Raw genomic sequence first — 27,792 nt, forward strand, 5'->3', positions numbered from 1 at the left:
CAACTTGCGCCTTTCTATGTGTGATGTAGACAAGGTGTATCTGCATCATGGCCATTTGACAAGTGAAGGCAAATGGAGGAAAAAAGGAGAAAGCTCGAGAAGTTTGCAGTCATGAGGCGACTTACTTAGGACTAGAAGTAATATGTCTTGGTTAAGTATTTTCCAGGACACCAGCTGCTGTGTAAGTCAAGCTGTCTCCTCAATCAAATAGTCAGTTATGAATGAATAAATGAACTAGAATTCAGGGAAGGAAGGCTAAGCAGAGTCTCACTTAAGTCTTTCCATTGCTTCTGCTACAGGGAGCCCACTAATCTTCTCAGATGTCATTTCACAAGCTTGGTGCAGTCATTTAACGCAATTACTATAGACAGCATGAATCATTCTTATTGTTTGTTCTGAGCTCCTAGAATTAAACAGAATGATAATTAATGATAGTTAGCATTTATTGAGTTATTTACTGACTTGTTTATTGCTCTATTACACACTTACCAACAAGCCTTTAAGGTGGCTATGACTATGATCCTCTCCAATTGACAGATGAGGAAACTGAGGCACAGAATTTCAGTAGCTTCAGCAAAGTCACATCGTTCTTGAGTGGAAATGTTGAGATGAGAACTCAAACTGTGACTTCAAAGCTTCGTCCTATGCCCCTAATAATTCATTTAATGTAATATATGTAAATTAAGACATCCCCAGATTAATTGTATTTTAAATAGATCAGAAAGCCATAAATTGGATTGGAAAGAGTAGAAATCCATCTGATTATATGACTAAGGGCCTGCTCCCAGCACAAGCCTCCCCATTGTTGGAGAGAGGCAGAGGGAAGGTGGATAGTTGCAAGAGAATATACCCAAAAAGAAGAGGGTAGAGGAAGGAGGAGGCCAGTGCTTCCCAAGCATCATTACCCTTCTCCTGTTTCTGTTTTGCTAAGTTCTATTTCTATTTGACTGGTACCATGGCCTTCAGAGAGTTACCATTTAAATAAAAAGAGATGAATCATTTCAATGACTCCAGAATTCTATTTCTCCATCTTCTCTAATTATTTAGCAAAAAACTTTACTTCTTTCAACTCATTCTCATTCTTTACAAAACCGGAGAGCCAACTGTAAAAAAAAAAAAAAAATCAGTCCTTCTGGTTTTGCAATCCAAATAAGTGGGACCTTGAGCAAGTCAACTTTTCAGAGGCCCAGTTTTCTTATCCATACGTAAGAGAGTTAATTTGTGCTAGATGGCCTCTGAGATGCTGTTCTAGCTTTAAAATTCTATGATCTCATGTTTCTTTCCTATCTGGTTTGTGTATAGGAATTTGAGAATCCCAAGTTCTTTTTGTTCTTTCTAGTGGGAAGGATGCTGCTCTCTCATTATGTGTCTCCTTTTGCTACTCTTCTTCTTCTAAAGTTTGTAACATATCCTATGTTCTGGACAAATAATTCCCATAGCTCCTGGCTGAACTGGGTCTGAGGGAATCAAGGTTGAAGGGCTGTTCACAGATAAACAAAAGGAAGCAGAGAGGGAAACTGCCAATGCTATGGAGAAGAGCAGAGAGGAATCACTCACTTCCTGAGCACAAAAGCAAGACGTTCAAGAGAGAGAAAAAAAGTCTATGCCTTTAGTTAGAAAGACTCACGTAAAGAGGAGGAATTTTTCATGTTGCTTTTTCACCACCACAGAATAGTTCCAGCCCGCAGATGTCTAAACTCCTCAGAAACTGCCCTATTTGAGATTCAATTTTAAATCTAAATAAATATATCTGAATAAGTGTCAAAAAAATTAAGATTTTTTCCACATAGGTAATAATGTTGAGTTTTTTTCTTTTCTTTTTCTTTCTTTCTTTTTTCTTTTTTCTTTTCTTTTCTTTTTTTTTTTTTTTTTTTTTGAGTCAGGGTCTTGCTTTGTTGCCCAGCTGGAGTGCAGTGACACACAATCAGGGATCACTGCAGCCTCAACCTCCTGAGCTGAAGTGATCCTCCCGCCACAGCCTCAGGAGAAGCTGGGACTACAGGCGCACATCATCATGCCCCGTTAATTATTTTTTGTAGAGATGGAGTCTCCCTATGTTGCCCAGGCTGGTCTCAAACTCCTGGGCTCAACCTATTCTCCCGCCTTGGCCTCCCAAAGTGCTGAGATTACAGGCATGAGACACCACACCTGGCTGGGATTTCTTTTATCTCAAAGTAAGTGCTTTTCTGATTTAAAAAAGTAAACATTAAAAAGAAAATATTGTTCATCATCTTATAACCACAATTAATAGATTTACGTTTTGCCATTGATTTTTGCCCCCAGGTATACTCAAACGTACAGATAATTATAACAAATATGTTTTAGGTTTTATCTTCTTATTTACACAATCATTTTAAGTTTCTTATTATTTCTTCAAAAACATGATATATATTAGCATCATATATTCCTTTATATAACAAAGAGGATTCTACCTTTTCAAAGCCATGATGTTCCTAACAAATTTACAAAAAAGATAAACAGGTAACTCAAGAAAAGGGGAAAGAATTATGAAACAGTGATATGTTAAAATATGCATGTAATAAAAATGCAAGTTTTAAAATTAGGGTTAAGTTTTTTACCTATAAATTTAAGGAAGGCAGTGTTTAAATCATTGTATACAATGCTGACAGGTAACTCAGTGGAATATCTTTAAAGTCATAAACATTTTAACATCTATTAAGGATACTAAAAGGAATTCTAACTTCCAGATATTTATCTAAGAATATAAGTAATATGGGAGATCCATATAACCTGCACACACACAATATGCCCTATAACTTAATTTGCAATTGTAAAAAAATAAAACTTGAGACAAACTATTCAAAAATAGAGTGTCCGTGACTACATTATGCCATAACTAAGCTTTGTAATGTTAGGCAGACATTAAAAATGATATAAACTTTATGTAATAATTTAAAAAGAGATGATACAAGGGAAAACAAAACACGTAATTGTGTAAAAACTTATGTCTGAAGACAGATATCGCTACTAGCTGCATTTGGATGTGAGATTCTAGATTTTTTTACTTCAAAATTTCTCTTTTCCTGTCCTGTTTTGATAATTTACTCTTTAAAACTTCTGGTGTACTTATCCAATCTTTTCTTTTCTTTTCTTCTTTAGAGATGGGGTCTTGTTCTGTCACCATACGTGCACAGCAGTGGTGCAATCATAGCTCACTGCAGCTTTGAACTCCTGGCCCTCAAGTGATCCTCCTGCCTCAGTCTCCCAACTAGCTGGGATTACAGGTGCAAGCTACTGTGCCTAGCTACTTATCCAATCTTTAATAGTGACTACAACTGTGACAAGAGCAGAAAGAGTGGGGGAAAGGAAAGGAGACAATTATTACTAAATAAGCAGTTGCATGCACTAAAAATGATTAAATTCTCTCATTTTACTTCCCATACAAACGTCAAAAATTTATGGCCAAAATAATGAGCCTTTTTATTTTTGTATTTTCGATATTAATTATCACAAATGTGTCTTTTATCCTTGAATGTAATAAACATTCATGAAATAACTGATGAATTGACCCCAGCTGTGGACCGAGGTGGGGGTAGGGAGTTATTTTCATTCAATGTCATATAGCTCTCTAGAACAACTTCCAACATAAAACCAACAGCTGGCTGAGCATGGTGGCTCATGCCTATAATCCCAACATTTTGGGAGGCCAAGGTAAGAGGGTTGCTTGAGGTCAGGAGTTCAACACAGGCCTGGGAAGCATGGAGAGAGTCCCATCTCTATTGAAAAAAAAAAAAAAAAAAAAATTAGCCCGGCATGGTGGCTCACACCTATAGTCCCAGCTACTTGGGAGGCTGAGACAGGGTGATCACTTGAGTCCAGAAGTTCAAGGCTGCAGTGAGCTATGATCAAGCCACTATACACTATATCAAGCCCAGTCTGGGCAATAGAGTGAGACCTTGTCTCACAAAAAAATCAACAGTAAAATAATATTTTATGAACATAAAATGATATTTCATGCACATGAACTGGCTATGAAGACAATCATTTTTGATCACACACTTCCACAGGATCACCACCCTCCCACGTCTTTCTAGGTATCCCCTAAGTCATCAGATCTCTGTATATAGGTAATTAACAAATGTATACACACATTAATTAATTAAAAACAATGTCTGGACTGCTTCACTTAAAATATGACTGGCAATTTTTAGTGCTTGCTAGTATACACTGAATATCAATTTCAGGTTTTGATATTTGTTTTGAAGGGTCAGCTACATTTAAAACAGCAAACACCACTGATGGACTATGAGACTCCAGTCTCTAGAAACTGGGGCAAATCTCATAGACCAACTTGATCCATACCTTCAAACTCAAAGTTTCCTACAATCTCATTCAAAGCAATAGCATGACGTGTCCAGTTATTAATTATACAGCTGCTACTAGAATGGTTAATGGCATTGCATAAAGATGCGTCCTCAGAGAGATTTAGGTCCTTCTGTCCTCCCCTTAACAAGAGCACATTGTTCCACATTGTAATTGCCCATCAAAGTCAATGCTGCAAATATTCTATTCCTTGTGATGGGACTTCAGCTCATGGTTAGGAAACATGAGGAAAGCTAAGTACAAAGTGATTTGCAAAGTAATAACAATGTTTCCTACCCAGGTGATAGCTCAGAGGGGATTTAATTGGATAAAATTACCCCATTCCAAGAATAATACTTTATACTTTATGTCATAATTATCACTGGACGATCTTGAAGAGATTTATGAACATTGATTAAACATCAGCACACCATTTTGAGGGAGGCAATAGAAACAGTATTTTACTGAGCCCAGAGAAGGATGGTTTCTTATTCCAAAGCACACAGCTCACAGTCAAGAAATAAGCCCAATCTGCACTGACTTGATGTTAGGACTGTTGTGAAGTAAGATTATAGAGCTTTGGGAGCATCTCACTTCCATAACACATTATAACCAAAGAGGCAAAAAAAAAAGTTTCATGTTTCCCAGTGTATCTTATAATAGCGTTTCTGATGGTCAGAGTTCGAAAATACGTGAATCATTTTTCTTGATCTCCTAAGATTTTAGTTGGAAAAGTTCTGTTTATAATTAGTTTTCCCACTTTCCACTGTAAACATCTGATACCAGAATCAAATATGAAATTCACAAATCACTGGAACTAGGAGAAATATCAAAAATAGGGTCGGCCAGGCGCGGTGGCTCATGCCTGTAATCCCAGCACTTTGGGAGGCCGAGATGGGGGGATCACCTGAGGCCAGGAATTCGAGACCAGCCTGGCCAACATGGTGAAACCTCATCTCTACTGAAAATACACAAAAAATTAGTCGGGCGTGGTTTGAGGGTTCCTGCGATCCCAGCTACACAGGAGGCTGAGGCAAGAGAATCGCACGAACCGCAGCGGGAAGTGGGGGTGGAGGTCTCAGTGAGCCGAGATAGCTCAATTGCACTACAGGGCGAAACTCCGTCTCAGAATGAATAAATAAATAAATAAATAAATAAATAAATAAATACGGTCAAGTCTTTTTGATTTTCAGATGAGGAATCTAGTGCCCAAGTGGGAGTGAAGGATAAAAAGGGGTCTCAGTCTAGATAATAAAGAGGCTCTACCATTGCTGAAATGCCTCTGGTTACAAAGAATGCCCGCAGGTAGCTTTTAAGGCCTGACTACTTGGTTTGCTGGGCAATTGAATAGGTGTAAATAATTCTTGAGTTGAATAGGTGTAAAGAATTCTGTGGCCTAGCATAAAAGTGAAACTAATGGCAGGAGGGCAAGTTTTCAGCTCGGTGCAATCCAACATTAAAAAAATATCAAATTCTAAACTAATTTCATTGTTATAACAACCTCAATAGACTTGGATGCTACCAAAATGAAATAATGTGTATAAAAACTTCTGTTCCAGTGCCTGGCGTAGAAGAAGCTCTCAATCAACATCTGCTCTTTTGCTTCATCTAGCCCTCCCCACCTCCTCTAGCCTTCCCAGAGCCTGAGATCTAAAATTGCTTGATCCACATATCTATATGTGCCTTAAATACTGCAGAGCAGATTTTGTTTGTATTTGCTGAAGCTTCAGCTACTCTATCAGATGTTTCTTTAAAAGCTTATAAATTATTCTCTAAGCTTTCTTTAAAAACAAATAAACATTAAAATGAATGTGCTTGCATTAAAGTTCATAATCAATAAAGTATGATCAGGAGTGGAGTTAGAGAAAGTTGTATATCTATGAATTAGTCAGACTCGTAGCCGTCATGTGAGTCTGTGTTTGGGACAAAAGCTTCAAAACCTCTCAAAATAGGTGTAGACCCTCAATTCTATAAGTGCTCCTCCTGGCCAAACTTTCTGCTTTGGGAAGGTGAACAAGACTTGCTATCTTTACACAGAAAGTGAATTCCAGTTTCTCTTTGCTCAACAAGCCCAGAGGAAATCAAAACGTAGAAATTGAACATTTGCTGTTGTTGTTGTTAAGCTTCCTTCTACACAATTCAGTTGACAAATTAGCCACACAAAGATAGGTTCTGATGACCCAATGACCTTTCCTTTATTCCACTATGTTTAAAATACCTTTTCATCAATTATAATTTCAGGAATTTTTTAAAGTAATAAAAATATGATGACAATGATGATAATGATGAAGAACGGGTAATGTGGCTGTATCTGCTTAACTGCCTTTTAAAAATAGAAACTATGACAAGGCTAATCATTTTTGCTATTCTCTTTTAGAAGACACAAAATATCTAATATTTAAATCTTGATCCTTTGACCTTCCCTCCTCCCCGCCCCCCGCCCCGCCTGCCACATGATGGGTTATTCAACCCACAATCAAATGATTTCCCTATATTGCAGGAGAAAATATTTTGGAAGTAAAACTATGTCTTTAATATTTCCAAGGAAAATAATTCGTATCTGATAAAAGCAATACTTTTAGATATGTCACATGCAAAAAGGGTACCATATAATTAGAAGTGAATTTAGACAGAAAGACAGAAAGATGAGATATAAAAGCACATAATTAGTGCACTGTTATAATTAGCAAATAGTTCTCAATCCCATAGTAACTGCACTCTGAAAAGGACTCCTGCCGGTTAACTAATATTTCCTGAATGCAGTTTTCTTCTCTCTCTTTAAATACAAAGTTTGAATCACTGTCTTCTTGAAAATCATGTCATAAAATGTCATAAATTGATTTGTGTCTATATTACAGTTTTTAAAATGCAAAAAGACATATCAACTATAAGGACAAAACAAACATGTTTATAGAATAAAAGAACTATAATCAATCTATATAATGGCTTTGTGTCATATATATAATTTTGAGTGTGTTCTTTCAAAAATAAATATTATTTGTACCACAAAAATGCCTTTGAAATACAAAGAAGCAAACATTTCACACTGAATATGGATAATCAGTTCAAAGTACCTGGACAATGACAACAGTGAAACTTTCTCAGAATATAAGTAGAAGTTTTTGGAGAAGTTTAAATATTTTTAATCTTGCAGTAGATTTTAAGGAAAGAAAGAGAAAAGAACTAAAAAAAAATTAAGCAAAAATAAGTATTTTCTCATTTATTTCCTCATAACCCTCCAAATGTTTACATAATACAATGATACAGTTACAGAGGGATTTTTTTCCAAATTAAAAACAGGACTCAGGAGGCTGAGTTCCAGTACACAGACTTTGATTCTAAACAATTGTATGGCCCTCAACTTCATCTGTGAAATAGGGCTGATGATATGTTCTTAGAGGGTTTGGAGGAGTAAACTAAGATAGTAGACCTGAAGAGGGGAAGGGGGATGTTTTGCAAACTGCGATGTTTTGTTAAAGACAAAAATTGAATTCTCAATCATATCCCTGAGTATCAAAGACTTGTCGAGAACAGAAAATTAACTTTGCCTGAATATTCTGAGTGAAACAGTATAAAACCAAAAAGTTGGCAAAGTTACCAATTATAGGCAACAGGACCCAACAGTTAGTCAAACCCTTTCAGTCAAATTGAGATTAGCTTGGGCAGCAGTGACATATGGTGACATTAGTGAGAAGGGCAACCTGACAGCAGAACAGAGAGAAAAGACTGATTTATGAAATTTGCAACAGACTGGCCTTTTTAATCACAATCCAAAAAATGTCAGTGACAATGAAAAAGGCATGTAAACTCTGAAACAGGCTTTGAAGCTCATGTCTTCTTGAACGTTTCCAAGAAGACAGAAGTAGGATGGTGGGAATGGCTTTGGTGTCTAGGTTAGCTGGAGTGTACAAAGTAGGTAGCGACCCTGAGCAGCTTCCTTCAGGCTATGACAATGGTTAAGATTTTTTTGGAGGAAGTGTTCTTCAAGAGGGGATCTGTCGCACAACTGAATGGTCCCTTAAGCACAAAGAGGAGAACAAACTTGGCTCATAGATTTGTGATTATTGTTCACATCAGCTCCTGGCTCGTATATGGCTTTATAAATGTCTTTAAAACCAACTTGCTGCTCCCTGGAATGATTCTAATATAGTAGGTACATTAGGGACAGTGCAGAAAGAATAGCCTATATAAAAAAGAACTAGGTATGTAGCTTTTAAAGTGTGCCCATTTAGAATTATTGGAGTGGAAAGATTTTGATAAACAAACCAAAATTTAAAAAGTGATAGGCCAAAAAAATGCTGATTAATACCAGCAATAGGAATATACATTTTTAGAAAGTGTTTTTAATCAACTTCTCAGTATGGGGTTAACCAACTGTGTCAGCAGAACTAAATTACAGACTCACAGAAAAGAGAAAATAAAAAGAAGACAATTTTGGAACAAATTCAAACTAATTTCTTCCTGGAGTAAAGAGCTAAAAGCACTGAGGAAGGTTCATTGGTTGAACTCCTGAACAAATAAGCCCTAAGCACCTAATGGGTTAACAATATCCAAAAATATGTAGTATTTTTAGCCTAAATTAGGCTAGAATTTTTAAAGAGTGCTAGCTAACTGTCAAAGAAATGCAAAAGTGCAAAATTAAAGAGAGTTAAATACTCAAGGAGAAAAAAAGTAGCTACCAGATACAGAATCATAAGTCAAGAAAATGGCTGTGGGTAGTTGGTTCTTATCAGATCAGGAGAGCAGTTGATCTCATTGAGCCAACAATTGCCGGTAGTGTGATATTGTTGAAACTTTAAATATGACTGAGTTTGACCTTCAAAGCAGTAGTTTCCAGAGTATTTGAAGTTCATCCACACTCTGCATTGTGCTTGGATATTGACTGAGAATCAGGATAAAGTGACAGTTATTAAAAGATCCATAACTATCCATTTTCAATTTTGTGAATTTCAAGTTCTCAAGCATCCTGGTCATGCTAAGCAATGCCTTAGCATGCTTAGGTGGTAGGGAAAGTGCCTCCAAAAACTGTCTGGCCAGTGGAGAAGGGACTAAGTGTTTTAACTTCTAAAACACGAACAAATATCCAGACAAAATTTAATGGTACCAAAAAAAATCCTGTGCTTTTGACATCTTTCCATTTACTTTAGTTCTTTCAGGTGTATCTTTCAACAAAAATCTAAGTTGTCATTTTCAGACTTAAAGATCAATATGTGGAGTTTACAGTGCCTGAAGGTATTAAGGAATTCTTCTGACAATTACCCTGTTGGGAGGATCTCAAAGAAGAGGGGAGCTGACAATGAATGAATTTTTTTTTAAGTCCAAAGTAGAAGTTTTTATGTTTTTATTCCCTGGAATATAAAACACAGATCTCAGTGTTTTGAAGGTTTTTATGAGAAATTATTTCCATTTTTTATTGAATCTGGTATATTTTTCAAAAATTGCTTGTTTTAATAAATTCAGGCCTTAGAAATGTCTAAAATTGTAGCAATTATATTTCAAAATGCTGTCATGTAAAATAGACTTCATAAAGTTTACTGATAGCAACAAGTATGGCAGTTACAGAAGTTTTACGAGACACAATTCCACTTTAAATGACAATGCTGAATTGTAAAACTAATTTCTTCCTAAAAATTAGTGTTCATTGTTTCCTATTCATTAGTGTTCATTTCTTACTATCCTGAATAGTTCTGCTCTCTGTAGTCATTGCATGGTATTTGTTGAACAGGACTTAGTCGTGCTGATATATAAAGTAAAAACTGTTCAGAACACAGCATATGCTTCCCAAAGTGGGATAAAGATGATTTAAAAGCATTTATCTAAGCAAAGTGTTTGAAATATTTTAGTGTATTTATTGTAGTCTGTATTAGGAAAATATACAAAAGAAATTGTTAACTACAATATAATGTTTCATTTGAAAATACATTACTATGTTTTATTTTAGATGAGACTATTTTTTAAAAAAAATAGTGGTTCAGGGGGCATTAGAAGAGGACAAAAACAAGTAAACACAAAAATATCAAAAGCACAGGATTATTTTTTGTTACCATTAGATTTTGTCTGGACAACTTAATCCTTTCCCTACTGGCCACTGTATGTAAATGGTTGTAGCTGAATCAGGGAAATATTGCTTTCAGGTAACTCTCCAACCAAATTCCAAAACATCAACCTCCTTAAAATTTACTCTAAAATAAGTATGATGTGTTAACACTAAAATTTTTTGCTTATTATGAAGCTATATATTTTCTGCCCAATTTTGTAATATAAAATCATTAAATATCAGAATCGAAAGTGCATTTAGAGATCAAAATACTATAAACAATTCTTTTTGCAGGTGATTAAGTTCTTCTCACTCAATCAGCCCATCAGTGACTAAGCTAAAATTTGAACCCAAGTATCCTAATTCTCTCTGCCTCTCTTCCTCACTGCCACTATTGGGAAATCTTGACTGGGAACATTTGGATGTGCAAACAGCATTTTCTAATAGAACCAATTTCCAAACTCATTCTTCAGTTTTAGTCTATTATGACTAAATATACACAAATTAAATAGCTTACAAAAGTCTGGGTTCCTCAAAAGATTTTTTTACTGAAAGACATGTGAATCAATAAGTACCTTTAAAATACAACAGGTTTATCATAAAAGCTAGGCTAGGTCATAGACTATTACCAAAGTTTAAGCCTCAAAGAGTATTATTAGGTTATTTTTTGTTAATACCCCATGAGTTTTAAAACAACAGTAAACTTCACAGAGTTTTTAAAAAACAAAATAAACTGCAGATTACTAGCCTGCAAGCAAATATTCTGTACCAACCTCTCAAATCAAGACAAAATTCAAGGTAACAAAAAAATTAGAATAAAGCTAGAAATAATTAGGGCATGGTGAGAAGAGGACAAGTAACTAATTTATTTTAGGAGCAAAATTATTTGAAACTAAAAATTAAAATATTTCAGGAAGTGCCAACTCAATTCATTTTGCCCAGAAAAGATACTGGATATTCTTGCAAAGAGTATGGTAGCCTGGGTTGCAATGGGGTTTAGGGAAGCAGGAGTAAAATGCTGTTTTTGTGAACCTGATACGTAAACATCCCAGTGGGGTAGTATGTCTGTTTAGACTCCAAGAAGCTGCTTTTCACATCCTTAAAAGACAGGCTGCCCAAGAGAGACAGGGTTAGAGGGGATGTTGTTTTTAATCCTGGAGTAAATAAGGCCTTCAATGTCCTACCCCTGCCCTGAGTGACCTGAGCCAATTCTCTGCTTAGGCTCACTTAGTCACAGGAAGTTGATGCAAAAGGCCTGAGGTAGTTGTTGTTTGCCTAGTTTTGTTTTGTTTTATTTTGGAGAAGTAGCTAGTTGGAGATGAGCAAGGCCTAGAAGATTCCAGCACCTTCACCCTTCACCACCACATACAGGTTCTCCCTGATGTTTTCATTTCTTCAAGGTCTCTGCCTGGCGGGTTCTTCTGCATAGGGGTACAACGTCTTGCCTCGTGCTTCCCTAAAGGGGCTCGGTGATGGAGTCAGGGTTGGAGTTGGGAAGGAGGAAGGATGGAGCCAACGCCCAGCCCCCCACACTTGCACATTCACACACTGCCATCACACACCCGTCTGCTTCTGGCAGAAGACAAGCTCTGACTTTTGGTTTTCTTAGGAAATAAGAGTAAAAAAGTTTCTTGTGTAGTTGTGATTTTTTTCGTAGTTCAGGGTGTGTGTTTGTGTTTGTGTTTGTGTGTGTGTGTGTGTGTTTATGTGTATAAAACCATCTTGAGGCATACAGAAAAGAAAGGGAGAGAAGGAAATTGGATATTTCACTTAACCTATCTGGGTCTCAGCTTGCTTATCTGTGAAATGGAAAAGTAGAACTAAATGCCTTGATTTAACACCCTTACCTACGGTGGGGAAGGAGCTGTGAAAAGTGGTCCCTAGGCAGAGTAATCACAGCCCACTACCCAATGGATGGTGACTCCCACTGCCTAGAGCAGGACAGTCATTTCTGGGATCATCTAAGGGACATTTTGAAAGACGGTGTGTTTGCCTCTGGCCTCAATTGTCACCGGAACGCGCGCGCGCGCGCACACACACGCACACACACTTATTTTCCCCACAGGTATTGTTTGCCTATGTGAACAAGTGGAAGCAGAAATCGCTCTTCCGAATTATTTAGGAAAGCCAACACGCAATTATTCAAAAGTCTAGATAAGGCTCTCTGAAGCAGAAAGCAGCAGCGCGGGAACGCGGGTTTCCCCTTCTCTGGCGAGTACCAGCGCGGGGAGGCTGTTTATCTGTGTCCTGGTGCTGGGACAGGACGCAATCCAATTCCAGTTCTCGGTCGGTTCTGCGGCTCTGTCCCCGGTTCTGCAGTGCGCTCTCTTACTCCCTCTCTCAGTAGTGTCCCCGGCGGTCTCCTTTCCTCCCTCTCCCTGTCCTCTCCCAGCCTCACTCCTCACTACCTATACCCCCCACGCCTTACCCCCACCCTGGGGCGCTGGGTTCCACGCCTCCTCACGAGGTGTGAGCGCCCGCGCTGGGCGCCCGTAGCGCGGCCCGCCTGTGTCACCACTTCCATCCGGCGGCAGCTGGAAGCCGGGAGAAGGAACCGCACCAATCCCCTCACGCTTCTCCCGGGACGTCTAATCCCATTAGCGCACCTGAAATCACAACCTCGGCTACAAACGCGCGCTTGTTGCGACCCCTCCGAGGGGGCCGCCGTGCAGCAGGAGGCACTCCGACGCCAGGGTCCCCAACCCCTCCCCCCTCCAAGTCCTAAACAGACTCGCAGAGCACACTTGATCTCCGAGTAGATGAGTGCACCCCGGGGTTCACTGCTGCCCCTGAGGAAGAGCCGTCCAGGAACGGAGGCGAGAAGCTTCCAGAATTAGGCCAAGAGGCAGGGGGAGGGGTGATCCGGCGTCCCCGAGTCCAGCTGGGGAGAAAGGCGCCCTCGGATGCTCAGCCCAAAAGCAGCAGAAGACAGAAGCCGGTGCGCCATCGTCGCTGCGCCCCAGTCCGCGGGTCCTTGCGCTCCGGCTCCGGCTCCCGGGCTGCCACCCACCGCTGCCCAAGCCTGACCAACTCCCTCCGGCACAGGCTGAGGCGACCCCCAAAGAGAAAAATAGGATCGCAGTCAAAACTGGCGGGGATGGGGCACACTGGTGGGAGAGGGGACCTTTGCACCTTTTTATCTTCCCAGGGGACACAGTCCCCCAAACCTACGTCCCTGCGCCAAACCAGGTGCGAGCAAACTCCGCGGACCCCGCCGCTGGAAGTGCATCCTGCCGGGACTCCCACCCGACCCAGGGAGTCAGCGCGCCCCAGGGTGCAGGCAGGCCCAGGGCTCTGGGTGGCTCAGGACACGGAGACCGGATCGCGCTGCAGAACACCGCCGGGACTCTGCACCCGGACGCGCACGGGCGACAGGGCACCCTGCTGAAAGGACTGTGCGATGAGAGGTTCTCATTCGGTAAAGAGTGACCCTCCCAGAAGTGGCCGCCGACCTGCCAGTCAATGAAGTTATCCTCTGGGAGTTGGGAAGAAGGGGCGCCTCGAAGGGCTGTGGGTTCGGTTGCGAACCGATGTATTTGTGGCGTATACGTTTATTTCTCCTACTAGTTACCAGTTTTCAAATTGGCCCTTTCTCGCATAAATCGCCTGGAAAAAAAAAATGATGTTTAGCTAGCATAGCCATATTCTGACGTTAATTTTTTAAAAAAAGACAAAGAAAGATGATATTTGTTTTTCATTTTTAAATAAGGGCACAGAAAAGCACGTTTTCAGATATTCACAAGTGAATAACTACTCAGCAGGCGTCCTTCAGCTTCCTCTTGTTCTTTGCTCCTCTATGTTTTTGACGCTGCTAGAATTCTTTCTGCGCCGCAGGAAGCCTTCGATGTTTTCCTTATTCATTAGATAGCTCAATGAAATGTTAAAATATTTATTTTTGAATAATCAGTACAATTTTTGCCGGAAGGTTTTCACAAAATATGCCCCTTTATCCAGTCGAACGTGGATGCTAAGCATGGCCAGTGTGACTCATCCTGTTGCTTCAAAGGTAAATGTTTGCTATTAGTGACTAGAGCACGTTCGCCAGACCTCTTCCAGCACTCAGTACTTTAACTATTAGTTTAGAATACATCAAACGTGTATGCACTTGTGATTAGTTCCTAGAAGAATTTTCTACATTTTCAAGCTATTGTTAGAAGGATTTTTTTTTTCTTTTTGGTTGGTTTTCTGATCTCGACCAAACAGCATCTCATAAAATGACTCCAAACAGCATCTCATAAAATAATAACCCTTCACAGTTCAGTTGTTTATACTAAAGTTTAAAAGACACCCACCACCAACACCTCCATTTATATAGAACAACTGAAGCTCTAATATAGCAGTGCAAGCAATCTCACTGCTTTAAGTAGCCAATGTCAGTTCAGGTTCTCTTGATGTATCTATATTTAATCCAATATTTCAAAGTCATTTTGACATAGTGCCACATCGAAATGTATATTGAAGTAGATCATTTGAAATATATTTATGCACAATAAAATGTCCTAAAGCTGTCTCCTTTTCACTATTAGGTTTTTATTAAAAGACACCCTAATACCTAGTCATGTGCTGGCAGGTTTTATTAAACTGCGATAAGGAGTTTTAACTTCAGAAAAGCACATGAACAGTTTTAAAAGCACTTGCACCAAAGTCTATGTCTCTTGGACCAAAATCAGATTGACTTCTCCACGTATGTGTGTGTGTGGACACACACACACACAACACACACATAGATATATATACACATATATATTTACATACACATATATACACATAGATATGTATACACATATATATTTGGGGGGGCATTGGGCTTGTTTCTTAAGTCACAAAATCACTTCTCTATGGTAATAGTGATTACTTCAGAAAATGTCACTGTCAAACAGAGGTCAAAGTTAGCTTCATGCTTTTTTTTTTTCCCCCCCCACAAAGCTTCCACAATGCTGGAGCTCTATAAATGTTTTCTTTTTTAAATCACAACCAAAATGTGCACAATGTTTTTTAATGTTTAAGAGAACTTTAAATGGTCTCTGCTATATGAAGGTGTCTGACTATGAATTTCACCCACACTTTCTACCACTTGTGCTCTCCAAGTAAAAACACTGAAGTTTCACATTTTCATCCCAAATTTCCAAAAGGGAACTGCACTAAAATTTTTATAATTAACAGTGTCATTTCCTCTCTCCTAAAGGTTTTTTATTCTTGATTACCAAACAATATCACTTTCCAAATTCCAAGAACTTATTTGTATATCCTGGATTATCGAGGCAGTAGATAGATTTAACTTGACTGTCAAGCAAATTCACTCTCAGTGTTAAGCAACCACTACTGTTTTTTGTTTTTGCTTTTGTTTTTTTGGAGTTGTTGAATCTGTCCTATCTTTCTTTCTTCCTTTCTTTTCCCAAGCTGTCTTCACAAGTTTGGACATATGGGTACACACACATGCACAGCTGTATTCAATGTAGGTTTTAGCTTTGTGCCTTAATCAAGCATTTGAGCCGTACACCTATGATTGATATCATATCCTATCTTTGGATTTGAAAAACGTGATTAGACCCCAAGACCTGTCCTATGAGTCTAAGTTGGGTACTGTGATTTTCTCTTGTTAGTTACCAGCACCAGATCATACCCCCAACCACCACCTCCCACCCCCATAAAACACCAGGTTAAAGTTTGTCATCAAGGCTGCAGTTTTTCTATTGTCCAGTAGACGGCACAAAAGATCAAGCCTTCAAATGTTAAACAATTCAAGGCTGCTGTGGTTTGAAGTGTGTGTGTGTGACGTTCTTTAAAATAGCTAACCAGCCAGCACTGTATCTGTGAGGCAGAGAAGTACCGTAAAACTTAAGATAACTCACTAAAGTTTTGAAATGTAATGATAGAAAAAGGTTTTGTATGTGCCAACAAAATGCCGCTTCAAAAAAATACACTTATAAATAAATTCAGAGAAAAATGATACTGAGAAATTTATTATTTAAAAGTTATCTTTATAGAAATTAAAGTGAGAGAAATTACAGGGCATTTTATTTTTAATTAAAAATAAAGAAAGTATCTGCACCACGAGACTTGAAGTTTCTAAAGTGGAACTTTGCACCATGCATCTGTGTTTTTTATTGCATTTAACATACAACTCAGTCCACAAAATTGAAGATTGTATTTCAAATGCACTTACACATAAATGCATATATAATAGGTACTTGGGAAGGGGAATAAATTCTCTCAATGAAGTTTTGTGGGATAGCTTTTGGGGGATATTGGAGAACGAGGCCACTAGGAATAACAGTTGAGACTTTGCCTCTTTCAGAGCAATGCATGACTTTGGCTAATATTTATATTTTACTAAAAGGCTTCTATTTCCTTTTCATTCTGCAGACACTCCTTATGTAGAAGTTTGGGGGGGAGGGTAAAGTGTGGGCTAATAACTCATTTCCCAGTTAATTTTATTAAGAATTTATGGCACTGTTTAGAAAGTTTTAAGACAACCATAAATTTTATTAGGAATACTTTATTAAGCCCTCCATTTAATTAATAAAAGACCTCTATAACTTCTGGAAATGTCAGAGCTAGTAATTATGTTAACCAGTGTAGTTTTTTCCCCCTCTAGAGACCAAAGCATTTTAATGATTTGAAATAGAATAGTAAGGAAAGCACCTCCCTCTCACCCCCCCTTTTTTTTTTCTTAACTTTTGCATCATCCAGTTAGAATATAGTAACTTAGGTATTTTCCCTGCAACCGTTGGAGAGCCTAAGCTGACCTCTCATTGACTTCTGAACTGGACCCAGCCATTCTTTGTTTTCTGAAACAAAATGCAGTAAACAAATCTTTTAGTCCTTATAGCCTGTAATGCTTTGGAGCACTTGATTAAAGTTCTCCCTAATCCTTTCAGTTAACCCCCTTTGATATCACCTAACCAGGTTTCCCCCTTTAATAGATCTCTCAATCGTTTATTTCACTTTTCTCACAGCCATTTATTAGCTTTGACTTCTTGGTACCTTTCCCATATCACCTCCAGGCTCTTATCTCCAGCATTCCTCTATTATCTGTACTAGCTTTCAAATCTATTTTCTTTAAACTGTCTTTCCCTCCCTCCTCTTATTTCTGTTTTTTTGAAATGCGAATGCTAATGAGGGGGAGAGATGCGGAGAATGAATGTTTTTGAAATACAAACACCAAGCCTCCACACCACAGGACAACCTAAAAACCAATCACAACATTTCAAGGGACATCTTAAAGTTTGGTGGCAAATGATAAATCCTTATCATTTTGTGAACACAGCTGCCAAACTCGATTGATTAACAGGCTTTTGTTTATTCTAGGCTGGCAAATACACACACATTTTACCTTAAGAGGTCCCTCTTTTAATTTCTGAGGGTTTTGGAGCTGACTCATCAGTGTGACGTTTTGGGACAAAAGCCTAATTTAGGATATAGGTCTTTCCAGAGGCACAATTCCTTATAGAACATAAAGTACGGGGAGTTCTCTGAGACAACTTTAGCAGCAGCTCAGAGGAGCACTGAGGGCTTGAAATGCCTCCATATAGGAGGGTGTAAACAATGGAGACCAAGGGCCCAATCTGCCTCCTTTTGTCACCGTTCTCTATCTCTGGAAAGATGCTCCGAGATAAGAAGGATGAGAAAAGAATGGAAGGCCTGAATCGCAAGAGCTAGGGCCAAGTGCCAGAATTTTTCACCAGGCCAAGTTTTCGCAAAATAAAAGTGCTATTGCCTTAAAAAAGCAACTATCTGAAATAAGTTAGGAATAGGTGCTGTCACAAAATGGGCACAAATATCGAGAGTAGTTTACTAAGATACCTAGACCTGTCCCTCCATTTTTTTCCTTTTAATAGATGATTAATTGCTGCCCTGCTAAAGGAGTTTTTTTTTTTTCTTTTTTATGGCTACTATATTGCAACTCTAGACATCCTCTGTGCGATTTCTCTCAGCAAGCCCCAACTGTAATAACTGTTTGCTAATTGTAAAATCCTTATCCAGAATGAGGTTTGGGCAAACAATTTGTACTACTGTAATTACATTGTAAAAGTGTTTAGTCCCTTGATTGTTCAGAATTAATTGTATAAAGGCCTAGAAGTTATATTAGGTTCACAGTTAAAAATGGAAAGACTGTGTGTGTGTGTGTGTGTGTGTTGGTGGGGGGTGGGTACTTTTCAAAACTACTGAGTTGATTTTAAGTCCACAAACTCAAACTATCTCATTCTTTAAGGAAAATTTGTGTGTAGGTTATTTAAAGTACATTTTTATGGTTATCTGGCACATCATGGTTAAAACATGCAGTAGTCTAGTCTTCCTCCTACTTTGAAGATTTTGGTTATGTTTGCATAGGGTGACTTACCTGAACCTTCTTTTTTCATCAGTGCTAGAAAACAAAAGAAAAAGATTACTGGAAAGCAACAATACAAAATAAATCCTGTTGTCAAATATACACGTATATACTGACCTTTTCCAAATTTGAAAACGTGGCCGCAGAGTTGTGGTAACTCCAAACCCCGCTACCTCTTTGCCGAAGAACCCCTGAGGCTGTTAAAGACTACAGTCCTCTAAGTGTATTTCGCAGTAAATTTCTCTCAGTTAAATTATACTTACACAATTTCCCTCGCAGTTCATTTAAGGATCGTAAACGTAGGTGTGTCCTGTCGGTGTTTGGTTTGACCCCCACCTCCTACCCACGCTTCTCCCTCCTACTCCCGAGTCGCGCAGATGCCTGGCGGACCTACTGCGGGGACTAGGATCACAGCCCCGCGAGCAGCCGTCGGAAGGCGCTCAGGTATCTGCCGAAGTCGGCTGGGATTCCGGGAAGGGGTCGCAGACAGCCAGCCCAGCTTAGTCCTCTCCCTAAGCGGAAAAGGAGTGTGCTGCCTGGCCTAGCCAGCGCAGCCTCCCAAGGATTGAACAGAAATCGCCTTCCTGAGACGGGGAGGTTCCACCTTGGCCTGAAATTCTGCTTCCAAGTTCATGTTGTGGGACCGGGGGGCGGGGGGGCGCCGGTGGGGGGGGGTCGGGGGAGGCCGGGAAGTGCTGGCAGGGGCATAAAGGCGCTGGTAATGTACCTGGCTGCCCACCCACCTCCGTCCCGAGATTTTATTCGCGGGCCTGTCTTAACCTCCCAAGTGATGTTTTAGGGCGTTTGTGCCAGAAAACCTACACATGTATGTGATGGAAAAAACTAAAAGATCCTGAAACTTAAGCGTCAGGAAAAAGGAGGAGAAACAGAGAGAACGAAAAAAGAGGAAGCAAATGATAAGGGATCCTAGAGCTGGTTTAAACACACACACACACCCCTCTTACAAGGCAAAGCGCTTCTGAAGGTTTTGGTAGAACGTGTGTCAGCCTTTCAGGCACACAGGGTGCCAGTACAGAGCTGGGGGCGGGGAAGGGTGCAGTGCAGGAGGCTGGGAAGGCTCATCTGCTCGGCTTTATGGAAACGCTCCACCGTTGGGGGCAACCAACCCCGCGTTGACTCTTGCAAAGACTAAAGGAAGCGATAGATGTCGCCTAGGGAGACTACGGACGCTCGGTGGAACTTCATTCCAGACCTGTGTTCTGATGCTCGCCCTGTGTCCCCTGCTCCTTGGAAGCCCACTCTAGAAACTTCAGTCCTACCTCGCAGACGGGCGCAAATTCTCTTTTACTTTGCGCTTAAGAGTTGGCTTCAATACATTTTGGAGGTCCTAACCTTTCCTAAACAATCTCCGGATGAAGGGATACCCCCAATCTTTCTCAAAACTCTTCCCCCTACCTACAACCCCGCGGGGGTGAGGGTTCAGTCCGCAGCTGGCGAGTGGGACGTGGGTGGGGGCGATGCGGGCGCGGGCGGGCTGCTTGGAGGGAGTCAGCCTTTTGGCCACCTTCAGGGCGGGAATAGGGACTGGCAGTTTGCATTCCCCGCAGATCGAAGCTCCCTGCTGATCGATTATTTGATAATTGATTTTCCCCGCAGCCAATGCGCGGCGGCCTGGGCGGGGGCGCCTCCTGATTGGCCGAGCACTCCTCCACGGCTGCCTACCGAGATTTGGGTGAGCTCATTTTCCAGTCGACCGCAGGGGGAGTTTTCTGCGAGGTTTCAGCTGGAGGGAGGGGGAAGAATCCTCTCCGAGCCGAGCGAGCTGCGAGCCCTGCTTGTGGATGTGAGGTTTCCAGCCGCTGGTCGAGCTGCTGCGGCTGAGCCATTTCGGCAGATCAGAGCCCAGCGGACAGAAATATAAATACGAAAATAACGCCACTAAATATAATCACAAGGGAGAAGCTTAGAGCGGGAGAATAAAGGGGGGGGGGAATTAAAGCTCAGGCCATAGGTGTTAAAGTTAAAAACAAAACAAAAAAACAGTGGCTGGTTGGAGCCTCCGAGTTGTAGGTACGGGCAGCTTTTGTCTGAAATCTCAGCTTCCGAAGCGGATTTATTTTTCTCTGGCACTGGGAGGCTTCGCCGAGCCGGGTTGGGGACGGGAAAGGAGCGCGGGGAAGGATGTCTGGGGTGGTGAGGGCAGGGCGTCGCTGGAGAAAGAGATAGGGGGACGCGAGGTTCTTACAGGCCCGGGAGAGGTCGAGGCTGGAGCCCCCTCCGCGCCTCTAAGACAAAGGCAGCGGTGGCTGCAGCCCGAGCCTCGCACTCCGGCAGCGTCGCGCCGCGCCCTGGGCGCACGGCCGCCTCACCCCGAGCGGGTGAGAGAAAGAGGCTCCCTCCCAGCAGCTCCCCGGCCCCTGCTCCACCCGCGAGGTCTGGGCTGCTGCGAGCCCGAGCTGGGTTTCGCTTTCCGACGATCATAAATAGCTTGGTGTTTGTAAACAGGCGCTGGGGGCACATTCCCCGCGCTCAGCTCATTGTTCCCTCCCTTCCTCTCTACTTCGCGCTGGACGCCTAGGCTGGGGCTGGGAGCCGCCGGGGCTAGGAGGTGGGGGAGTCCAGACCCAAAGTGACAAAATGCTAGCATTTTCTTTTCCCCAGGCGGGCGTCCACCTCTAACAGCAAAGAAACCTCTAAGCTGGGTCTGCAGAAAGCCCGAGCCACCTCCACCCCACGTTCTCAGGACTCCTTAACAGAGGTTTTCCCAGCCTGGCTTCTCCCTCCTCCTTCTGCTCCAAGCTCCCGGTTTGACTTTTCTCCTTGCAGTGTTTAGTTCTGAGAATTCAGTACTTTGCGCATCACCCCCTTCCCCGAAAAACACTGGCCGACCCCAGTAATTTCGAGGAAAGTCATGAAGTCCATGCGCGGAGCCCTGTGCAAAATAACTCCCGCTGCTGCCTGCCCGGCGTTGATTCCCAATTTATTTCAAGAGAGTCGGCTTTGGGGAGAGAGTCTGCAGGGGGAGGGAGAGAAAAGAATACTGAAAATAAAGCCGGCAGCCGCGGGCTACTGCCTGCGTTTGTGTGCGTGTGCCCTGGGTGTGTGGTGTTTGTGCCTGGGCGTGCGATTTAATGGAGCGCCTCTCTGCCTCTCCAGTGCGGCCAGAGCTCGCTTCGCGCACCCACCCCTGCCGAGAAGCCTACTTGCTGCAGCCCAATGCATTGTGTAAGACGCGACCTGTTATGGCCACCACTACTTCCGGGTTCTAGCATTCTGGTCGGAATCCACCTCTCCGCCTGTGCAACACACACTTTACACACGCACAGGGACTGCAAGCGGGCAGCATCGATCGTGGCTCCTTTAAGACAAACTCAGACAGACATTTTTTTTAACCCTCCTCCTCTAATCTCCCTCCAGTGCAGCACTTGCAAAGAGAGGGGGAGAGAGAGAGAGAGAGAAAGAAAGAGAGAGAAGAGAGAAACTGATTAGGAATTAGGACTGATTCAAGGGAAGCGAGCGCTAGGGCTTTGTGCATTTGAATATTAACATTTGAGGTGTTCTGACCAGAAGAAGACAGAGCGGATGATCATTCATTCACCACGTTGACAACCTCGCCTGTGATTGACAGCTGGAGTGGCAGAAAGCCATGAGATTTGGTAGTTGGGTCTGAGGGGCGCTCTTTTTTTTTTCTTTTTCTTTCTTTCTTTCTTTCTTTTTTTTTTTAACTGATTTTTGGGGGAGAGAAGATCTGCTTTTTTTTTTTTTCTTTTTTTCTTTTTTCTTTTCTTTTTTTTCTTTTTTTTTTTTTTTTGCCCCCGCTGCTGTCTTGGAAACGGAGCGCTTTTATGCTCAGTGACTCGGGCGCTTTGCTTCAGGTCCCGTAGACCGAAGATCTGGGACCAGTAGCTCACGTTGCTGGAGACGTTAAGGGATTTTTCGTCGTGCTTTTTTTTTTTTTTTTTTTTTTCCGGGGGAGTTTGAATATTTGTTTCTTTTCACACTGGCCTTAAAGAGGATATATTAGAAGTTGAAGTAGGAAGGGAGCCAGAGAGGCCGATGGCGCAAAGGGTACGTATTAAAAAACAATTGTGGAACTCAAATGTGAGATTAAATTGAAACGTGGCCGAAAGACACTGCTAAAAAGTTTCCTTTTTTTCTCTCTCTCTTTTAAAAAATGAGGCTCCTAAAGCAGTGGCCTAAAGCGAGAGGATTTATTCAATGCATTTGTAGACTTATGTATGTTACTTGGAGTTGTTAATTAAAGGAATCAATTTATCTATAGATTCCTAACCAGCAGCTATATAAATAAAAATGCAAGCTCAAACAATCATCTTTTTTTTTTTAACTAGATACCTAATGCTGTAATTTGAACATTCAGAGATCAGAAGTTTAAAGTTATGTTTAAACTAAAATATGCAGCTGGAAACTTCTGATATGTTATTGATTATGCTCATCTTTAATATCACTAGAAGTATTTAGCTTTTTAAAGGAAATAACTGTCATAGTATAGCCAATTTTTTGGTCAGAAAACATTCATCTTTTTATGGTAATTTCAATTTGTATAGATTTGTATACAAGGCAATATTTTGCAAGTTTCTTTTAGATAAGCCCTGTACTAATTGAATACTAAGCACACAGTTACTCACTTTAAAAATGCAATACTAATTTCCCCATATTCCTTTTTCAATGGAAATGCAGTGAGAGTAAAGTGAGACAATGACAACCCAACTGAGGTAGTTTCTTAAAAGAAAGGGGGTCTACAAAAAGCCTTCCTTGCATAATTTGTGTCCTGGCCCTCAAAGCCCTGTTTGCAAAAGAAAGTTACTAGGCTGACACATTTTTCTTTACTCCCTTGGTTCAGGCAAATGTCAGCGTTCTTCCAAACTCTTTTCACACCTCTGGCTTTAAGGAGATGAAAGTGGCAATTCCTCCTTTCTTTGAAAATCATTTCACTCTCAGCGCCTCCAAATCTTGGGAAAATAACTTGCCTGGAATGAACCAATTAGAAAAGTCTAAATAGCTAAATTTCACACGCAAAAAATAATGACAATCAATATGAAAGTAGTTTTTTATTTTGTTTTGTTTTTTTTTCTGGAAGAGGAAGATGGGAGGTTCTCTGTGCATTTGCTTTTGAATTTGCTTTAAACCTGGTGAGTAACATTTGCCTCCTTCTAGTCTGGAAAGAAAGTTCATAAGAGTAAACAAGAAAATAGAATATTAGCTGCTTCAACTATAGATTTTTCTTTAACTTTGGGAGTGGGGAATTGCCCAATTCTAAATTCAGCTCTAATGTTCAGGAAAAGCTACCCTTCTTTGAGTTTCACTTATAAGGGGTCAGTTAGTTTTGTATAATTAGCAGAGTTTGTCTTGGAAAGCAAAAGAAATGCAGTGTCTTGCAGGACTGGCTAACCTCACGCCGGCAGGGAAATAAAATGAGAAGCCTGTCTAAATTCACGTGCTTGGCGTAGCTGTTCCCATCATAACTTTTTTTTTTTTTTTAATTCCCCCTGATGTGAAGGGGCTGTGAAACTAGGCGGGTTTGCTGCAGTGTCCTGGCACGTTTTATTATTGTGATTTTGAATTTCTTCCTCCAGAGACATGCCCGTTTCACCTTCCACCCTCCGGAGAATGCTCTTTCTCTCCTTCTTTCTTCTTTCCTTCTTGCCAAAGGAGCCTGAATTTCTGAACTAGTTGATAGGGACACAAGTTAGGGCAAGATCATTCATCCCAGATGAGTCTCGCTGAGAATTCTATAATTTTTACTTAAAGCCTTAATTTTAAAATAAGAAAACTCAGCTTTAGAGATGAAAGGCCACCGAATTCCGGGTGGAAGGATCCAGCTGGACTGACTTTATATAAGCTCGGTGCCTTGCCGTTCTCCCATTTGCCCGTCTGGCCTCCTGAACCTTCTTTTTCTCCTGTTTGTCATGCAGTACGACGATCTACCCCATTACGGGGGCATGGATGGAGTAGGCATCCCCTCCACGATGTATGGGGACCCGCATGCAGCCAGGTCCATGCAGCCGGTCCACCACCTGAACCACGGGCCTCCTCTGCACTCGCATCAGTACCCGCACACAGCTCACACCAACGCCATGGCCCCCAGCATGGGCTCCTCTGTCAATGACGCTTTAAAGAGAGATAAAGATGCCATTTATGGGTAGGTACAATGGGCAGCAGGTTAACTAGTTGAGACTCAATGCTTCCCTCTTTCCCTGTGCCCTTGGTAAGAGGAAAGTCAGAGTTCTCTGGATTGGAGCTACATCTTTGGTGACTTTTCATTCACATTGCATGGAGAATTTGGGGAGGTGACCTGCCATCCCTGAAGCCCTACATCTCCATACACACTCTGTGCACATTCAGTGCCCTGCTCCACCATGGCAGTGCCCGCAAGGGGGTCCCAGATCAGAAGAAGCTGGCTAAAGGGCCCTTGTCCCCTCTCACACTCCCTCAGAGGGCTGGAGTCCTCCCTCGCTTGATTTCGCCCGAGAGCGTTAGGGGTTTCTAAATGTAGGCGCCTTTGTGTTGGAACGAAACTTTTAGTTTAAGGGAAAATCTCTTTTAAGCCACTGATTGTTCTGACTTGCTAAGTTTACTCAGCAGCCTTATGCTGGCTCTGCCACTGCACAATAAAACCAAGGCAGGACAGTTGCAGGTCAAGCAAGGGGGAACATGTTTTGCATTTAGGGAGTTTTACCACTGAAGTCAAGGAGAGGAGCTTGCTCTGAATTGTTACACACATTAAGAAACTTCTAGATGTTTTAGCACTTTGTGCTCAAATGTGAAACCTGCAGGATTTAGAAATAAGTAAATTCGGGGCACTCTTCCTCGGAGGTTGTTTTCTGGCCGCGGTTTACAATGCTTTCTCCTCCGCCATTCGATTAGACCCTGGACTAGTAGAATCCTTTGAAACTCACTTGTGCCTACTGTGTGCCGATGAATTTGGGAACCTCGTTTTACTTTGCAGAAACTTTTATTTCTATTGATTTATTTTTAAAAAATCAGAACCCACTGACCCTCCGTGGCAAAAGAATATATATATACTCTTTTTGCTTTATTTTCTGATCCCTTGTGCGATGGGCTTGTTTAAATCCCACCGTTCTGTCCGCAGCGTTAACTACAAGTGGTTTAGGCTCTGGGACCGAACATTTGGGGAAGTTTTGTAAAGGACCCCAAACTGTTAAATTCCCACATGAGCAGTGAGAGCTAATAAAAGACTTGAGATACCTCCTTGAGCATTAGAAGAAGCTTTTCTTTCTTCCTTTCTTCTTCTTCTTCTTCTTCTTTTTCTTTCTGTTTTATGGGCTGAGACAAGCGACATCTAGGCCCCTCGCAATACTAGCTGCTTTGCCACTTCGCAGAGACAAAATGAAAGGCTGTACCGCAGGAACGTTTGAAGGAACTTTCTTTGGGGGGCGGTGGGGGCCATCTGCGAAGGGAGGGGAGTGTGCGAGGAGCTGAGGAGGAGCCTCCCGGCTCTCCGAGGGTCTTGGGGTTGGGATCCCTAGGTGCAGTCCATTGACAGTCGGCCCCACGGCCATGGACGTCCTTTCCCCAAGTTAGCTGAGCGCCTGCACCGAGATCCCCTGAGCCTGGGCTTCGCGCGGCCGCCTAGGAGGAACCCGCAGGAACCAGCCCTCCCCACCCCTCCGCCCGGCGCCTTTCTCCTCCACCAGATCCTGGATGTGCAGTGGAGGGGACGAGGGCTTGTCGGGTGGGAAACTTAATTCAAAATGGCTGCTGGAAACGCTTGGGTTTTATTCGTAGCAAATGTTGCCAATTTCTCCGGCCAGATACGCTAAACCGATCCTCAGATACCGTCCATGGCTCAGGGCCTCCGACTTCAGGGCTCCAGGAGGAAGGGGAGGTGAGCGGTCACCTGGGTCGGGGGGCGAGGTGGGGGAGGAAAAGGAAAAAAGTAGATGACACAATCCGAGAGGGGGTCTATTCCTCTTGCTCCTCCGGCTGTTTTTCTTGGGCACCTTTTTCCATTGACTGGGGACTAACCATTATGTTGTTTGTGACTGTTGTATTTTCTTGCAGACACCCCCTCTTCCCTCTCTTAGCACTGATTTTTGAGAAATGTGAATTAGCTACTTGTACCCCCCGCGAGCCAGGGGTGGCGGGCGGGGACGTCTGCTCGTCAGAGTCTTTCAATGAAGATATAGCCGTGTTCGCCAAACAGGTCAGCAAAATAAATGTTAAAAAGTAAAAGAAACAAAAGGAGAGCCCCCCTTCCCCAACACACAAACGCGCGCGCGCGCGCGCGCGCGCGCACACACACACACACACACACACACGGCACACTTTCAAAAGTAGCCAGCACATAGTCGGCCCTAAGCCATGAGTGTTACCTCCAACCTCAGATTTTCTTTCTGTCTGAGTGTCTGTTTGCAGATAACTTAAAATCACCCATCTGCATCCCCACTCACCCTCCAGAAAGCAAACGTGGAGAGCTCACTGCAGAATAAAATCTAGAACACCACAGTTGTAGCTGCTGTGGACTTGGCGGGCTGAGCAGCCTCCCTGAGAACCGCAGTTGCTAGTAGAAGTAAGACTGAGCTCTGGGCTTGTTTTCAGCTTAATTCACACTGAAAGGTTTCTGCGCGGGACGAACTTGGTGTCACTGGGTCCCTCCCGGAGGGTTACATCCTGCCCACAATAGGGTAATGAGGCAAGAAACTAGGAAGGCGACCAGATTTCAAATTTTTCTTTCTTTTTTCTCTCCCCTCCCTCTCCCCTCTCCTTCTCACTTGTATTTAGATTCGCGCAGAAAAACCTCTATTTTCTTCTAATCCAGAACTGGATAACTTGGTAAGAGCGGACCCCTATCCCCCCGCCCCCATCCCCCACCTCCCACCTCCAGCGCCCTCAGCTTTGCTTTGAGAGCCCTGAGATTTCTAGACCGGTCTTCCCGTGCCTGCAGGTTGGCTGCAAATGTTTCTGTCCACGGACAACTAGTGCGGGACAAGATCCCGGGGAAATAAATTCATCTCGAGAGGGGCCGGGCGAGCCGGCGCTGGGAAACGCGAGCTTTTGTTTTTTATGACAGCCGGGCTGCGCAGCTCTAATCAGCGCGGGGATTTATCTCCCGGCCTGTCAGCGTGTGTGCTTAAACTTTGCGGACTTCCCAGCGCTC

At 42.1% G+C, this 27,792-nt stretch overlaps 1 protein-coding gene across 2 annotated transcripts in view; it reads left to right on the plus strand.

Moving 5' to 3' along the window:
- Positions 1 to 22,327: 22,327 nt before the first annotated feature.
- The window catches only part of MEIS1 (Meis homeobox 1), a 138,258-nt gene continuing 132,793 nt past the window's right edge, over positions 22,328 to 27,792 (plus strand). For both annotated transcript variants that reach the window (XM_007970426.3, XM_007970422.3), the window contains exons 1-4: positions 22,328 to 22,721; positions 24,587 to 24,813; positions 26,697 to 26,838; positions 27,417 to 27,467. In XM_007970426.3, coding sequence (XP_007968617.1) covers positions 22,710 to 22,721; positions 24,587 to 24,813; positions 26,697 to 26,838; positions 27,417 to 27,467 — 432 coding nt within the window. In that variant the 5' untranslated portion in view covers positions 22,328 to 22,709. The remainder of the gene's footprint in view (positions 22,722 to 24,586; positions 24,814 to 26,696; positions 26,839 to 27,416; positions 27,468 to 27,792) is intronic.

This window comes from Chlorocebus sabaeus, chromosome 14 (genome assembly GCF_047675955.1).
Source record: "Chlorocebus sabaeus isolate Y175 chromosome 14, mChlSab1.0.hap1, whole genome shotgun sequence".
In the NCBI taxonomy this organism is placed as follows: domain Eukaryota; kingdom Metazoa; phylum Chordata; class Mammalia; order Primates; family Cercopithecidae; genus Chlorocebus; species Chlorocebus sabaeus.